The 16,987-nt window shown below is 38.4% G+C and overlaps 1 protein-coding gene and 1 long non-coding RNA gene across 2 annotated transcripts; both read left to right on the top strand.

Moving 5' to 3' along the window:
* The first annotated feature begins 1,104 nt into the window (after positions 1 to 1,104).
* LOC306991959 lies at positions 1,105 to 6,953 on the top strand. The gene is made up of 3 exons (XR_013796198.1): positions 1,105 to 3,527; positions 3,827 to 4,613; positions 5,764 to 6,953. It is a non-coding gene; the product is annotated as an uncharacterized lncRNA (long non-coding RNA).
* Positions 6,954 to 9,841: 2,888 nt separating this feature from the next.
* LOC306991938 (serine/threonine-protein kinase pim-1-like) lies at positions 9,842 to 16,534 on the top strand. Its single transcript, XM_079600265.1, has 9 exons — positions 9,842 to 10,257; positions 11,500 to 11,823; positions 13,792 to 14,088; positions 14,341 to 14,441; positions 14,567 to 14,617; positions 14,930 to 15,314; positions 15,411 to 15,587; positions 16,294 to 16,423; positions 16,497 to 16,534. The coding sequence occupies exons 1-8, from the start codon at positions 10,242 to 10,244 to the stop codon at positions 16,386 to 16,388; spliced, it is 1,446 nt and encodes a 481-aa protein (XP_079456391.1). The 5' UTR covers positions 9,842 to 10,241; the 3' UTR covers positions 16,389 to 16,423; positions 16,497 to 16,534.
* The last annotated feature ends 453 nt before the right edge of the window (positions 16,535 to 16,987 follow it).

Genomic DNA, 16,987 nt, shown 5'->3' on the forward strand with positions numbered 1-16,987 from the left:
CTAGTAAATGCTGTTTGATTCTGTCCAAAATGTGGCCTTTAAAGACATAAGAAAGGCTAAATGAAAAGTTCCTTTTGCATGTGTAACCAGTCATTGTCAGAGGTATTAAGGCCAATCAGCTTTCAGTGTCACTTCAATGTGTCATCAGATCTACTATTCGATGGTCATTAAAATATAATAAATCTCAAAGCAAGAGATTGAATGGCAGGTCCATATTAAAATTTCTCATAATGGTGGATGGAGTTTCTCGACAAGATAACGTCTATATTAATAAATGTTTAAAATGGGCATTAACTGTATTTGGCACTATGAAATTTGTGGCGTTGATTTAATATCCTGAAAAGTGTTGTGTTGATGGAAAGATTATAATGAGTCATTATAAATAGTATGGGTGCATAATTATCAACAATTATATTTAAAAAAATATCAAACCCAATTTTTATTAGTTTGATCATTGTTGATTTACGTACATATCAAACATCTCAATGTACAGTACAGTGCATCGAATCAATAACATTCCACTGTTTAAGCAGATTGATATAAGCATACTGATGTTTATGACAAACTAGTGCTTTTTATTATTTATTGCCTATTATTTTTAACATTTAGCAGCTTCTTAAACTGGAGCAGCTGAAGCTGCAGATCATTGCATGGGGGAAATACAACTTATTATAAAGTATAACAGACCACTCAACCAAACTTAGTCAACAAATATTGCAATAAAAGCACATTTCTGATACATAATTCACAAAATATGCCCCTATGAGTTTTTTTTAAAAATATACTTATTATGCAATATCAGATGAGGAAGAATATTGTTTTTCCCCCATGCCAGGAGCTGAAATAGGCCTAGTGATTGTATTCGTTTTTTTAAATCCATGTAACCTTATTAAATTAGGTTATGACACCAAAAACTATTAGCTTAACTAATTTAAATTTTAAATATTGCTACAGGCAGTCAGTAATAAAATAAGAACAAATAATCAAATTATGAGCAATAGCACGAATATATACAACAGAACAAACATATCAAAATTAAATTAACAGTTCTTTTCAGGTTTTTCATGGAGGTCTAAACTAGATATTTAGGTACAAAAATAGTAATCAAATGTAAAATATTACTGTATAGTCTTCACTGTATGAATATAGAATAACCCTTATTACGGTTATTCAGTGAAGAGCAGTGAGCGAATATTATTATTATTATTTTCTGTCTTTTGTTTTTATTAACGTATAAAAACAGACAGCAGCAGGACTATAGGCTCACTTTAAGAGCTGTACGGACTCAATATACTGTTACACGTGCATGGATACCAAAAGTGTGAAACATTATGTTGTCATTAGTGGAATTGCATTAGCATAGTTTAAATCATACTTATCTGACCATTATAAGTTTGTAGCAGTAAATGAAGAGATGTCATATCATAATAAGTTCAGTGTGGAGTACCACAAGGCTCAGTACTAGGACCGTTTCTGTTCACTCTGTACATGCTACCCTTGGGAGATATCATTAGGAAGCGTAGCGTTAGTTTTCACTATTATGCTGATTAAAAATATATCTAAATTACAACATGTGGTTTCAATGAAAAATGCGGAACAATTAGTTAATGCGTTCATGACCTCAAGGCTAGATTATTGTAACGCTCTACTGGGTGGTTCCCCTGCACGCATAATAAACAAACTACAGCTGGTTCAAAACGCAGCAGCTCGAGTTCTTACCAGAACCAGGAAGTATGACCATATTAGCCCTGTTCTGTCAACACTAGGGCTGTGCAAAAATATCGATACAGCTAACTATCGCAATCTTTCTTTTTTCACGATAGTGTATCGATATTCCAACCTCTAGTATCGATAGTTTTTTTCGTCAAATCCCTCTGTGTGTGTCAAACAACCTCTTCCTCCGCTCCTTTAGATATTGCTGACTCAGAACAGTTGCCCGTCATATATTGCCAATATCTCAGAAGTAAGCAGGAGCGAGTATGGCGGAAAATAAAAGAGCATCTCCAGCTTTCAGAGCCGACGTGTAGGTGACAGGTCAGGGAGTAACGAGTTAGATGAAACATGCCGTTTGTAACCTTTGCCAGGCTACACTAACATTTTCAGTTAACACTACCAACTTGCGGTATCACCTAACTAGACACCACACAGATAAAAATGGCTGCAAAAACAACTCAGCTAAAACTTGTTGATTCAAGGCTAACTACACTGCATAATACCTCCAACAAGCTGTGCCGGTGGTGCATTTAATTTGCAAGGATTTGCGGCCATATAGTGTGGTTGAAAACCCCGGCTTCAGGCAGATGGTGAACACTCATAGGGCCGCTATGGAGCCGCTCACTGTGTGATCACGACTCGCAGACACATAACGGACTTGCCCATGCTTTACGAAGAGGTAAAGATACGTGTGTGTGGCCCTGATATGCGATGCATGGATCTCTAGAGCCACCGAGTCGTATGGAACGATTACTTCAAACCACATTTCAGACGAGTGGGAACTGAGAACATGTTTCGCAGACACGAGCAATGCATGCGAGCTATACTGGCAGTAACATTGTGGAGTTACTGAAAACTGCACTCGAGGAATTGGACATAAAAGGGAAGGACCCAGCCGTCGTAACAGACAACGCGTCAAACATGTAGAATGTTTCGCTTTTAAAAGCTATTAATTTAGCTTCACAGCGCACACTGAAGCTCCCATCAGTCACACCCTTGCTGGGAAGAGTGAGACGCATAACCAGTTTTTTTAGACGCAGCACTACAGCCAGCCATGTACTGCGGCAAAAGCTACTACAGCTGCCCGAACACAAACTGATGACTGATGTGGTTACCAGATGGAGTAGTGCATTTGACAATATGTATTTTAGCCATTTCTGGAGCAGCAGCCAGCCATTGTGCAGCCGCCCTCTCAGGTAAAGTGAGGAAGACTGAGAAGGAAGTCTGCACCCTCAGTGAGTCGGACATAACATCTGCTGAAGAAATTATCAATGCTATGAGCCTGGGTTCTCCCAAGGTTTTTTTTTTTTCTCCATTAGGTCACCTGATAGAGTTTTTCGTTTCCTTGCCACTGTTGCCTTTGGCTTGCTCAGTTGGGGATATTCAATTTAATTAATCAATGAATAATACTATTGATTAGCATTACCAAACATGGACGTTTTATTATTATTTTAATTTAATACTGTGAAGCTGCTTTGATACAATCTGTATTGTGAAAAGCGCTATACAAATATTCTTGACTTGACTTGACTTGACTATGAAACCCATGAAGGTAGCTATCAACACTATCAGGTGTGGCACCACTCCATGCCCAGCTGATGCATGACCTACAAGAGAGCCCCAGTGATTCCACCATGACAAAAGAAATCAAATCTGCCCTTTGCCTGGATCAAGAGGTACTTGGATGAAGAGCAGAAGGAGATTCTTTGTTTGTCCTTGCCTATGGATCCAAGATTTAAGGCTTTGCCCGTCCTGTCCGAGGACAAACGGCAGGACATCTATGTAGAGTCATTGCAGAAGCTGCAAGGAGCCAGGTAAGCTTTGCCGCCAATAAACATTTTTAGACTGCTTTGTCATTAGTGCGAGATAAAAAAAAATCCATTCACATTTTCATATAGAAACAATCAATACAACCAATTATAGTTATAGTTTAAAAAGCATGAAATACATACTGTAGTAACATGTAAATATTTTAAAAGCATATTATATGTTAAAAAAAGACTTTTCATTTTGTTTCTGGAACTGTGTATATTATATACTATAACTATATTTACTGATTCACTAATTCCCATAGAATCAAAAGCTAATTTGATGTGGTTTTGCTGTTTTTTAGCAGAGAGACTGAAGTAGAGACAGGAGAGACCGATGCAGATGAGGTGCCAAAGAGGCATTCAAGGTCCTGTGCATCATGAGACCAAGGTATTCTTTCAGTCTACTGACCTACTTGGACAAACATATGGTGCAGTGAGACCCTCACTCAGGAAAACCACACATGACCAGGCTGAGGAGAGACGAGGAGGCAGCTCCCATGCCACTTACTGGAGCCATTCCACTGGACCACACTGAAACCACACCAGAGCTGGTATCCACTCTTGTCACCTTGCAAAAAGATACCCGTGTATCCCGGCCACGAGTGTCCCCTCAAAGAGAGTGTTCTTTACATTGAGTGTACCCAATGTTTAGATCTGTTGTGGTATTTATGCAAATTAGCACATACATAATTAGATTATGCTCCGTTTGTCCATGTTAACAAACAATTAAAAAAAACTTGTAATACATTTTTTGTTTGTCTTGATATAAGTAATCAACTCAGCAATTTTGATGGTGATGTCTAAAGGTTATATTTTTTACCTTATTCATGTGAGAAAAATAATGAATAGGCGTATGAATAGGATATATTTGGGTCTTTTTCTGGACTTTCCCCTAATGGGATTCTTCTGGGCTTTTTTTTTCCTTACTCAGGACATATGGAGGGTACACAATCAGTTGAGTTTGATTCTGTTGCAATTTGTTAACCCTTTTTTCCTAAAATGCCTGGACTACAAACATGATCAAAGCACTGCAGCTGAACAACTGGACACAACTTGGGTGTTTCGGACACAGGCGGCACACTGCCATTGGTAAGTTTCTACATTTATGATGCTTAGGCTATTATAAAGAAAAAATATAGCTCAGTTAAAATCTTCTATTCTGAGCATTCATCTAGAAATCAGAATCATATTTATTGAATCATATAGTAGGCTACTGTGGGTATACATGTAAGCTACAAGGAAGGTGTATTGGTGTATTAATGTGTAAAAACGGGTAAAGGGAGAAAAAAATATTAAATAAGATAAGAACAATATAATATAATAATAATTATAAATAAGTGCTGCGAATATTAGCGCGTTGACGTATGCGATGATTGTCAGTTTAACGCGGTAAAAATAATGAACACGGCATCTGTTTTTTTCTGTCATCCTTTGGCTTACATTATATGATCGCGCTCTTATTCATGCAAATGCTTTAAACAATTCAAGCACGTCAAGACACAAGAGAACGCACTGTCTGTGAGTGTCCTGTAGCTACTCCTGTCTGACACACACTGACGTGCTCCAGTATCACACACACACTTTAGGATTAATCAGTTTCATTTATAGTTTATGCAGTGAAGTGCATAAATAAAGTGTTTGATAACTTTATTATAGCCGATATGTCCTACCTGTTAGACCGGTATCAATACAATACTGTAATGTTGAATGTATATCATTAATTTGTTTAAAAATTCATAGAGACATACGTATTAGTTTCAGTGATAATGGTCTTCATTCATAAAAAAAGATGCAATTACAAATTATTCTGAATTTCAATTGAAATTGTTACATTATAAAAATATGAAATACTCTGTTTTAATCACGATACATTACAGAAAACGGTTGATTAATTAGTTATTTTTTTAATCGATTGACAGCACTAATACAAATATATACATAAAAAATTGGAAAAAATAAATGAGTAAAGTACAAGTAGTAAAAGTGAGGGCAGTGTAAATGCTGACAGTTGAAGTTGTTTAAACATTAGTGACATTATTTTTCATACGTGATAACTCTCTTGTATCATAACTAATAGTTGAATGTGAATCTATGTATGTGCATTACAGTCTGCATACAGTCTAAATGTTCAGTGTTCATGTTGTAAATTAAATTGGTTGTAATTACTGAGATTTTTATTGTCATTCTATTGTAATTATTTTTCACCCTATTATTTGTATTACTTATGTGCAATTTTCAGAGAGGAGTGTCCAAAATGAAAGCCGGATTTCTCGGGCCACAGGGGTGTGCAAGAAGATAGTGGGCACGTTTTCTTATAGCTGTAAAAAGCAGAAGGCCCTGATGAGTGCACAGATGGAAAGAGGCCTGCCCCCACACAAGCTCATCACAGGATCCCCAGCTGTGGGTCTCGTTTGCAGAGGATTCAAAGAGTCCTGGAGCAGGAGAAAGCCATTACACCAGTCCTGGCAGCAGACAAAAAGACACGGCACCTTGTACCTACGTGGCAAGACATCATCGTCCTGGAGTCAGTCACCGCAGCACTAAAGCCACTCCAGGAGTTTACCGATGGCCTGTCAGGAGAAGCATACGTGAGTGTGTCCTATTTGAAGCCTGTCATCCATCTGTTAAATACAGAGGTTTTCAATCCAAAAGAGGGTGATACCGAACCGAGGAGATCAAGACTAAGGTTCTCGATTACTTGAATGACAAGTATACTGACCCAGCAATAGATGAGCTACTCACCATGGCTACCTTCCTTGACCTTAAGACCATGTACAGTACATATCCACTGAGAAGCGTGAGGACATTAAGGTAAGAGCTGCCTCAGAGACGGAGAACACTGGCCTGGTAGAATCATCATCTCTTGCAGAGGATCAAGCTGAGAGGGAGAGAGAAGCATCCACGGCTCCAGCAGATCCACTACCATCAGCCCGAAGCCTAAGAAGAGCCTTGGAAGCTTCTTTAAGAAGACCAGCAGTGCCTCTGCCTCATGTTCACAGAAGCAGATCATGGAGCAAGAGCTAAACGGCTACATTCTGGCAACGGCACCAGACGGTGAGACTGATCCTTTGGAGTGGTGGCGATTTCATGGATCTAATTTCCCACGTGTGAGTTGTCTGGCAAAGAAGTACTTATGCATCCCTGCCACAAGTTCGCCCTCTGAGAGGGCATTCAGCACTGGGGGCAATGTCGTCACATGTAGCAGGGCGGCACTGAAGCCAGATATGGTCAACAGGCTGGTGTTCCTGGCACAGAACTTGTGAAGAAGTGGATGTGAAGTTCAAGTTGATACTTGGTGGCTGAGGCTTGAAGTTTGATAAGTAAGTTTGTATTAATGACCTTATTTTTCATGTAGTAGTTTTCTTTATCTCCTGTGTACGTTAAATACAGTATTTTATTTAATTTTACATAATATTTAATTTAGGTATAGCCAGGCCTAGCTTGTGTTGCAGGTTTGAAAAAAAAAAAAAAACAACAACAAAAAAAAAACGTAAAGAAGTCGTTAGTACTAGCTGAGGCTTCAAAAGATTTGTTTGAAAACATTACAGTGTTGTCACATGTTTGAGTTTGTAATTACCTTATTTTCCATGTAACAAAATACTTTCATTTTCTTTATCTCCTGTGTTCATTAAATATTTTATTTTAATTTGTGTAATATTTAACCTAATTCATACCGGCCTACCTCATGTTGCACGTTTGCACTTTTTGATAAAAACAATGGCAGAATAAAAAAAGATTGTTCTGGTCTATGACCAATGACATCCTTCACCTTTTTCTACGTATATAAGGTTAAAATGCATATTTTGCCTGTATTTTAAGGTGTACTAAAATGTGATTCCAAATTTTTTCTGTTCCTAAACAAAAATCTAAAGACAAATGCTATTGTATCCTTGTAGTTTGTTATGTGTTCACTTCAGACAGGCCTAAAGTGTCTCAGGACCGGTAAAGTTACTCACATTGGATACTTAAAATTTAATCATTTATGAGTTATACTTGAAAACAACTTTTGAGTTTACTACAGTATGTTTTTTATTTACAATATAGTAGAGCATACAGTCTATTTCAGTTTTATGAATGTTTACTTAATGCACTTTATTTTTATATGATTTTTGTGGCATCTACATCTTTAGTTTGGTGTTCAGTGACACAATATGCACTCATGTCAGTGCGTTCACTGTTCAGTGACATTGTGCAATGCAAATACCCTTACTAATAAATTGGAATGGATGTTTTTATTTGTCTGCTCAGTTCTCAATATAATGTGATACACATATCAGGTGGTACACATTAAGTTGTATTTTCAGCTCCATTATTTAATTTTTTTAACGTTTTTGATTAAGAAGTATTGCAAAATGTATCGTAGCATGATATATCGTGATATATCATATCGTGACCCATGTATAGTGATATGTATTGTATCGTAAGTTCCTTTTCAATACACAGTCCTAGTCAACACCGCATTGGCTCCCTATTAAACATCGTATAATTTTTTTAATATTGCTGATTACTTACAAAGCACTAAATGGTTTAGCTCCGCAGTACTTTTGTCTGCTGCTGACTGCTGAAATCGACTGCTGGCGGTAGATCCTTTTCCTATTTAGCACCAAAACTCTGGAACAGTCTTCCTTCCATTGTCCGGGAAGCAGACACACTCTGTCAGTTCAAAGCTAGATTAAAGACACATCTCTTTGGCCTAGCATTCACATAACACATTATAGACTTCTATAACGTGTATATATTAAACGCGATTTCTCTGCGCCGCCGTCGTGTTCACCAAACCTCGACCCTCGGCCTGCCGGATCCAGGCCGTATCCAGATCTGAGGAAGGACCTTCGCCTGGACCCGATGACTACGCAGCGCTGAAGTGCCGACTAGCCTCTCCCTATGGAGGATCCCGTTACCACTCTACAGATAAAGCGCTGTGGGAAAATTTCGGTTTTGCGTATCTACCCGAAGTGATAAAACTCTGTATCAAAATTTTAAGGCCAGACAAGTAGTTTGTTAAGGCTTGGTTTGTAGAGAATTACAAACCTGCGCACGTATATTCAAACGCACATAACTATAGAATTAATTCTTGATGCGCACGTGAGCATCAGTGTTTCTCACAGGTTCAATTTAAAGTCTGTGTAGAGAGAACGGTGTCGTCTTAGCGGCCCCTAATTTAATAACTAATGATCCTTTCGACGGAAGTGAATCAATCAAAACTAACTTTAGCTGGAAAATATCTTTATTCAAGAACCGCTATAAAGACAAAACAATCTGTCACCTTAAATTATACGTTTATCTCTGTAAAGCAGCTTTGAAACAATCTACATTGTTAAAAGCGCTGTATAAATGAAGATGACTTGACGGCAAAACATTTGGTAGCCTAACTAAACATAATTGTAAGTTTAGTGACAACATGTTACCATGTTTACATGGTGCAATGACTGGTAGGCTACTGCTTTTATTATTGCTTGATACCAGGGACGGATTATGGCGATGATGTGCCTTCACCAATTTTTTTTACAACAGTGTTGCACCTGTACGCCCCATCATACAGGATTAGCAATGGCACTAATACGCGGGGAGAGAATGCACACAATATTCTGTACTTTCACACCAAAAATTGGTTTATTTATATCTCACCAGTATCTATCAACATACTAGTGTACAGCATACTCTATCAAAAAGCTTCTGACCTCTCCAAATCATATCACAGGAGAAAATCCCATGAATAATTTACATTGCTACATTTAGCAGACATTTCATGTGTAACTGTTGTTCACCACAGGCATTTAGCTCAGAACATAAAAGTTGGTTTAAATGTACCTTAGCTGAGGGGTATCTTTCTCGATTTCCTCAGAGAAAACGCTTCCACAACATCATCAAAATCCAATTCGCATTCAATGACAACATGTTAAGTTTACATGGTGCAATGACTGGTACAAATTGTACAATTTCAATTCAATTCTTGTGGTTTGATTTCGATCTTGATTCAATATCGATTAATTTGGATAAATAGTACAGTAGATACATGTTAATTTTTCTCAAGAAAGAAATTCTCACATAATAAACAGGCTACAGAGAGCCTTGTTAGCTGGTATTATTATTAAAGGTTAAAATAACTAAAAAATTTAATATAATGCGTAATAATAAAATGTTTATTATAATAACTTTATAATATTATAATAATAATAAAGTGCATATCTTTATCAAAATACTCATTTATAGGCTACTACTAAATGTATTATAAAATAAAAACAATTCTAGTCAACTAACGTGCTATTGTATTTGTATGTATTTAAATCGAAATATTAAGAAATAATGTAGTATCGTGTGCTTAATCTCTCTACATGGTAGTGAGGTTGGTCAGGGGATCTCTGGATAATCCGTAATTCGTTTGTAATTTTTATATTTCGAAATAAAACGAGACAGAAATCCTCGCTCCATCGTCACGTGCCTATCGAACACAACCCGTGACGTCACAGAGCAGAGCGCGCTCACAGTGCCAGAGAGAGAGTTGACCGAGAGCGATACTAGCCCACCTTTACTGACTTTAGATACTTTTAGATACCGATTTAGACTTAGCATTTGCACACAGAGCTAACACACATATTTAACACGCATATTTAACAGCAGCATCACACATCTGTATTGTTCATTGAGTGCAGTGAAGTTGAGAGGAGCTGCAGGATCTCCGAGTCCGTCAGGATTGCGGAGTTTCCAGCGGAGACCATGAACAGCCCAACAGGTGAGGTGGAAGTGACAAAACTATCATTTATACATTTATTAAAAGTAAAGTTCTTGCTATGTGCAGGGCCAAATGTATATGTCATCAGTGGGTCTGGCGTGGACGCGCTCCTACTGGCCACATCGGCGGGTGAATTATAGACGTTTATCAATTATAGCCTTTTAAAAAGGCATCTGCAATATTAAACTAGTGCAATGTAGTGTTATCGATTTTTCGATATGATACTAAATAGACTATCTGACGAACGAACAATCCCACACACAGATGTATTGTGTTTCCACAGCAGGGTCAGGTCTTCAGAGGAATGAATTATGATTAAATGATTTATGGAATATTATTATTTACTATAAGAAAGGAAATGAAAAAGATGTATCAGTATTGTTTTAATTTAAATAACATGAAAAGACAAACTTAATGTACAGAAAGTGCTATTTGTTTAGGTATGTAACTTATGCATTGCATGATAAGTAAGTGACACTGGAGGCTGATATGTCTAGCTTAAAATAGCTTTTATGAAACTTTCCTTTTCTTTACTACAATGCAAAGCATAATATCAGACTTTTTGCTGTTTTTTTGCTGAACATGCTGTTCCTCGTTATTTTAAAGTGACAACTCGAACACATTTTATATCATGAAACACCAAGCCAATCAGAGGAAGTTTGGGGCGGAGCGACGCCTGCTTATTGTGTTTAAAAAGTCAAAAACACTCAAAATAATGTCAAATGCAGATATTCGCGAGTGTTCACGTAAATGGTCAGTTATGTTTTAAGTGAATGTATACAGTTGAGAAAGAAAACGCATGTGTAACAGTATAGCGGATCCGTGCGGCAGGTCTTAAAGTGACAGCAGCCTAATATACCGGCTGCCAAATATGAGATAATATTTAAAATATTTTCCCCCATTGTAGCGATGTCAATATTGTGGCCAGTGAAAATGCTGAGTGGCCAGTAACTTTGGAAAACCAGAAGCCACTGTGGCTGGTGAGCAAACGGTTAATGTCAAGCCCTGGCTATGTGAATAATCTTTGTAGTGTTCTTGTAATTTTCAATCTTGCACTGGTCCTTCGTGAGTTCATGGCTTAGTGTTTGACTTTTGGCCAAGTCCAGGAATATGAACTTGCAAAAGTGCAATTTATTTAGTCTTTAATGAATTTATCTGATAAAAGCCACGTTTAATTCTCAGGAATATGTTTGTTTTTCATCTGTGGTCATTTGGTTTTATAATCTTTTTTCTTTGTTTTAGGAAACCCTAGAAAAAGTAGAAAGGGGAAAGTAGCCCGTGCTCTTCAGAAAGCATGGACGGCTGTAAAGCCCACTTTCCTTCGCCACGACCCGAACAGAGTGATGTGTCTTAAACCACAGCCGGATCAAGAGGATCCCGAGCTAATGCCTGTTTCAAGACCTGTGAGGATCACGCCAACGCCGGACGCAGATCCTGAGCTCGTGTGTTTGCCAGGCCAGGTGTGTGAGGGTCTGGAGTCCCTGTGTGTGTCAGGTTTCTCCAGGATTGAAACACCAAACACAGATGCTGCTGATTCTGAGCTGTCGTCTGTTTCTTATCCCTCCAGTGAGTCATTATTACTTTGGTTCATGTTATTTCTGCCATCTGTAAATTTCTCTGTTCTATTCTTTTTGTTATTACTTTCAGTTATAATTCTGATCTGACATCGCTTGAGTTAAACATCTGAAAATTATGTTTGTTGTACTATTTTCATCTTTAATTGCATTGATTAGTACTTGCAGCTCTAATTATCATTCACAGAGATGTTTATAATCATTTTGGTAACACTTTACAATAAGGTTCATTAGTTAACATTAGTTACTGCACGGTGAACTAACATAAACAAACAACGGGATTTTTATAAACTAACATTAACAAAGAATAATAAATACAGTAACAAATGTATTGCTCATTGTTAGTTCATGTTAGTTAACCCTCTGGGGACAAAGGTGTGTTTGGGGTCCTTGAGATGTTCTGACATGCCCTGACATTTGTGCTTTTTACAGTTGCTTATAAACATATTAATGGCAAAGGTGTAATTACTCTATTTATCAGAAACAGGGCTACCATAATATGTGAGCAACATGCATGTACATGTTTATATTTTTGAGAGAATAATGTTTATGCATGGTTATTCAAAAAACAAAAAATTAAAGTGTCTGAAATAACGCCACAAAACACAGTAAATATGTGTTCACAATACTTTTGAGCAGGGCTCTACAGTGCGAGTGTTTCACTCGCATTTGCGCCTAAAAATAGTTATGTGCGAACTTGAAAAATAATTTACGAGCACAGTGTGCGAGTGACGGGATGTTCTCAATACACTGAACAACAGCGTGATGAAGCAAAGCATCCCATTGATTTCACATGGAACTGAGCAACATAGACAGTATATAAAAGAGCAAGAGGACGTGACAGCGTCGCGACTGCGCGATGTGAACACAGACAGTATGTGTGAAAATAGCATGATGACGCGCTTAACTTTATGCAAATGAGAGGGACGATTCGCAACCAATGAGCCAATCACTGAAATAGTGTGGGAATGTGCGGGAACTCCTGGATTTTAAGTGAGAGAGTCAAGTGAGGTAAAAACTGGAAAGAAAATATTGGTACAATAGTTAAAAATGAAGAACATAAGTTTTTATTTTAAGCGAAAAAGAGATGAGGAGAAAGAGGAATCAGGTGAGGGGGATATGGAAGGTTCAACTAACTTTAACGAGGTTTCTTCACAAGATTTACCTGAAGCTGAGAACAACTTTAGCGAACCTACGGTGACTAGCGCTGTCACTTCAGCGTCCACTGGAGCCGGCAGAGAGAGATCATATACATTTAATGTCAATTGGTTTAACATTTTCCCATGGCTGGATTTCGAGAACAACCTCATGTTCTGCAAATATTGTAGAGGGCAGAAACAGGCTGGCAACTCGTCGTTCGTGTCGGGAAATCCACATTTGAAAAAAGATAGCGTAACGAAACAACATCTCGCGGCGGCATATTCAGTGAAGAGACCTGTACCGGTTGAGACAGGAGAAACCATCGAGCACGGAGATAGCAGCCTTGAAAAGGCAAGTGCTGCTATCTGAGGAGGAGAAGATATATTGCATCTGATATACCAATTTTACAATATAAAACATAAAACAATACATTATTGATTTACATTTTGTAAAACACTTTTTGTTTGGGAAGGCAATATGCGCAGGGTGACTGACCCACACCATCATGTGTAGTAAGTGGTTCACACCTGAGAAGACAATGACCCGCATAATGAGCCTTTCATTCAGGTGTGTCACACAAGAATGTGAGGACAAAATAAATAAATATATATCTATATATAATCCAAATATAAATTAAAGTCAAATGCACAGTTTTAGTACAAGCTTATGACCAAAAATGACGGAGTATTTTAAATCTATTTTGCTGCTATGTAAAAAAAAAACAAGCAAGACGTGCCGTCCCCAGAGGGTTAATACATTAACTAATGAACCTTATTGTAAAGTGTTACTGTAATTTTCTATGAATTGTTCTTAATTTTAGAAAAAGCAAAGAAAGGAAGGAAGAGGAGAGCAGTGCGTGCCGCCTTCCGGAGATTCTGCAAGGCTGCAAAGCAGTTCTTCCTCTGCTACGACCCGGACAGTGTCCAGCATCTTACACCACAGTCGGATCTGGACAACTCCCAGCTGAAGCTTTTCCAGGTTTCATCCGAGATCAAGTCCGTGTCGGAGCCGGAGTCTGAGTCTGAGCCGGAGTCGGGCCAGGTGTGTGAGGATCTCCCGTCGTCAGTGCAAGCGGAGGCAGACGATCCAGAGACGATGCCTGTCGGACTGCAATACGGTGAGCCGTCATTATGTTTGCTTCATGATATTTCTGCCCTGTTCTTTCCTACTTATAATTATTTAGGCTATAATTCTGATACTCTGACATCACGTAAAGGAACTTCTTGAAGCTGATTTGCAGTGGATCCGAAATCAAAAGATAGAAGTCTTTTAAGATTCTTCAAATGGATCTTATTTGAGTTAATATCAGACAATCAAAATAAACTGCCTCATATATATGTCTATGTTCTTTGTCCTGTGTGTTTTCCAGGAACGAGGATGTCTGTTGTTTTTCAAGTGGGAGAAATTATAGGATCAGGAAGTTTTGGCCTGGTTTATGAAGGAACCCACATGTTTTGTGAGAGAATCAAGGTAGAGCACTCTTATTGAATTCAACCAACATTTTGCTTTTAAAACTGATTTAATTTTAAAACGAACAGATTGTAGTTGTGCAGACTTCAATATGCTTGAAAAAACTTTTTTTTTGCCATTCACAGGTTGCCATCAAGCATATATGCAAGCGTGAACAGGACCGTTATCTTGACACTGTAAGTTGACAAACCTAAATGAGATTTGGTGACGAGTATTGTCAATTCCTGTCGCTAACATAAAGCAGTAAGTCAAGGAGATGTAAATGTTAATGCAATTTACAATTACATACAAATACAATGAGTTGACTTTTGCTACTGTGACATTCTCTACTGTGTGTTTATTTGTGTGTATCCTGACATTAAGCACTTTGGTCAACTGTGGGTGTGTTAAATGTTCTATACGAATAAACTTGAACTTGAACAATCTTCCAATTTTCCATCTAATAAGTTACTACTCAAGGCCTACTAACTGTTTGTGTTTCTGTCTAGCCTGATCATCCCAGACCCGTGCTTGCAGAAGTGGCACTGATGCTGCGTTTGGGACAAGCTCCCTCATGCCCCAACATCATCACACTACACCAGTGGGTTGAGGAGGAGAGCAGCTTCAATCTCATCATGGAGAAACCTGATCCATGCCAGACCTTGCGGCATTACATCGTGTATTCAGACGACATTAACGAAGCAAAAGCACGCTGGATGATACGTCAGTTAGTCCAAGCTGTAAAACACTGTGTGGACCGAGGAGTTTTCCATGGAGATATGCACTCGGGGAACATCCTGGTGGTGACGGATGACAGTCTGAAGCTCAAATTGATTGACTTCGGATGTGGTCGTCTAATTAGTAGTGAGGGCTTTAACAGCAGTGAATATCGAGGTGCGTTAGTAGTTTGTGTTAGCGTAGCAGAGTTTGGAAGTTGCGTGCAGTGACATTGATCACTGTATTATTGACACTAACAAAGTCTCTCTTTAGGAGCACACCTGTACGCCCCACCTGAGGTCATGAGGGACGCCGTGTTCTACGCCGAGCCAGCGTACGTCTGGGCTGTAGGTGTTGTGCTGTTTGAAGTCCTGCACAGACATCTGCCCTTTAAAAACTTGAACGGCATACTGCGTGACTATCTCAACACGAGTCTGACTTTATCCTCAGGTAAACACAACAGACACCTCTGCACAATCTCACCCAGACAGCAACATAGTGTCGGCCCAGATCCGGCCCACCGTGTGATCTATGTGTACCAGATGTGGGCCGGATCTGGGCCGACACTATTGCTGTCTCATTTCGCCTACTTATACTACGCCTATAAAAGTATGTACTCTTTTTGTGAAGAAAAAGTAGATACTTTTGAGTGTGTAGCAGAAGAGTACACAAGCTTTGGGACATACTATCACGGCACACAATCATGTCTTTAACGGTTGCTCTCTGTCACAGTAAACTGGCCTGTCAATCATAAAATCCTCCACATTTAATTTCCTACCGTAACGGAGAGAAATGCAGAAAGTTAATGGCCAAACGGATAATTATAAAAGTCCACATTGTCATTGCAGATGAAATATAACACGGATAACATTAAATATTTTTCTATTAGGTTAAACTTTGATCAGTCACTCAAACCTTTATCTAAACTTCTCACTGTCGGTTGTGCATATCCGCCATGTTTTTTAACACTTTTTACTCGTGTTTACTAGATTATTATTTGAATTATTTGATTCTGGATATTTACATAATCAAGCTATGACATTTTATATGGCAAAACATGTTCATAAATGGGGAGTATGCAGAAATATTGAACATTATTTCACGTATTTCAACATTAGTGTTCCTCTAAGACTAACCCGCTCTGAAAACTTGACAGCATGCCGAGACCTGATTTTCTGGTGTTTGGTGCGTGATCCAGCTGAGCGACTGACGCTAGAGCAGCTGGAGAAGCACAGGTGGTTTGACACATAATAAGAAGAACCAGATCATCAGTCAGACGAGAAGAGGTAGTGTAACACAGAGAAGTAGGAAACTACATTTGCAGTGCAAAGCAGTTATTTTCAATTCTGTATTGTGTAGTGTGACCAGGATGTAGATGATGTGCAAAAGACAGAGGACAGCTCCTTCAAAAAACCCGACAGGACTGAAGTGAATGAAAAATGACAGCGTTCACATCAGAGAAGAGGTGATAGTGAGGCCAGCAGGGGGCGCTGCTCACCCTGTGCTCTGTATTGGTCCTGACGCCCCAGTATACTGATGGAGACACATTAGTGACATTTCAGAAATGGCAACAACATTAGCTATCATATAGTAAAAATATTTTAACCAAAGCAATGGTCATCTTTATTTATGTTTTATTCATCCTCATAAGGGCCAAGTGGCCTTCAGGACATTCACCCACCCCCACATCTGATCATCTGATCAGCTGCTATTTATATCTGATGCATTTTATTCACGTCTCAATTCTTTTTTTTTTACTTTATTTAAAGTTCAAGGAAGAAAAAAAACATTATACAAATATTTTCTTAAAAGTACTCTGAGTACAGCTTGAGTACATTGTAAAGCAGTGA

The sequence above is a fragment of the Phoxinus phoxinus genome, assembly GCF_949152265.1.
Source record: "Phoxinus phoxinus genome assembly, chromosome: 23".
NCBI classification, from domain to species: domain Eukaryota; kingdom Metazoa; phylum Chordata; class Actinopteri; order Cypriniformes; family Leuciscidae; genus Phoxinus; species Phoxinus phoxinus.

What these genes read in the sequence shown, in the direction of transcription:
- LOC306991938 (XM_079600265.1), top strand. An exon ending in GTCTGTTTCTTATCCCTCCA is followed by an intron (nt 11,824 to 13,791) that starts GTGAGTCATTAT and finishes TCTTAATTTTAG; the next exon opens with AAAAAGCAAAGAAAGGAAGG. An exon ending in GCCTGTCGGACTGCAATACG is followed by an intron (nt 14,089 to 14,340) that starts GTGAGCCGTCAT and finishes TGTGTTTTCCAG; the next exon opens with GAACGAGGATGTCTGTTGTT.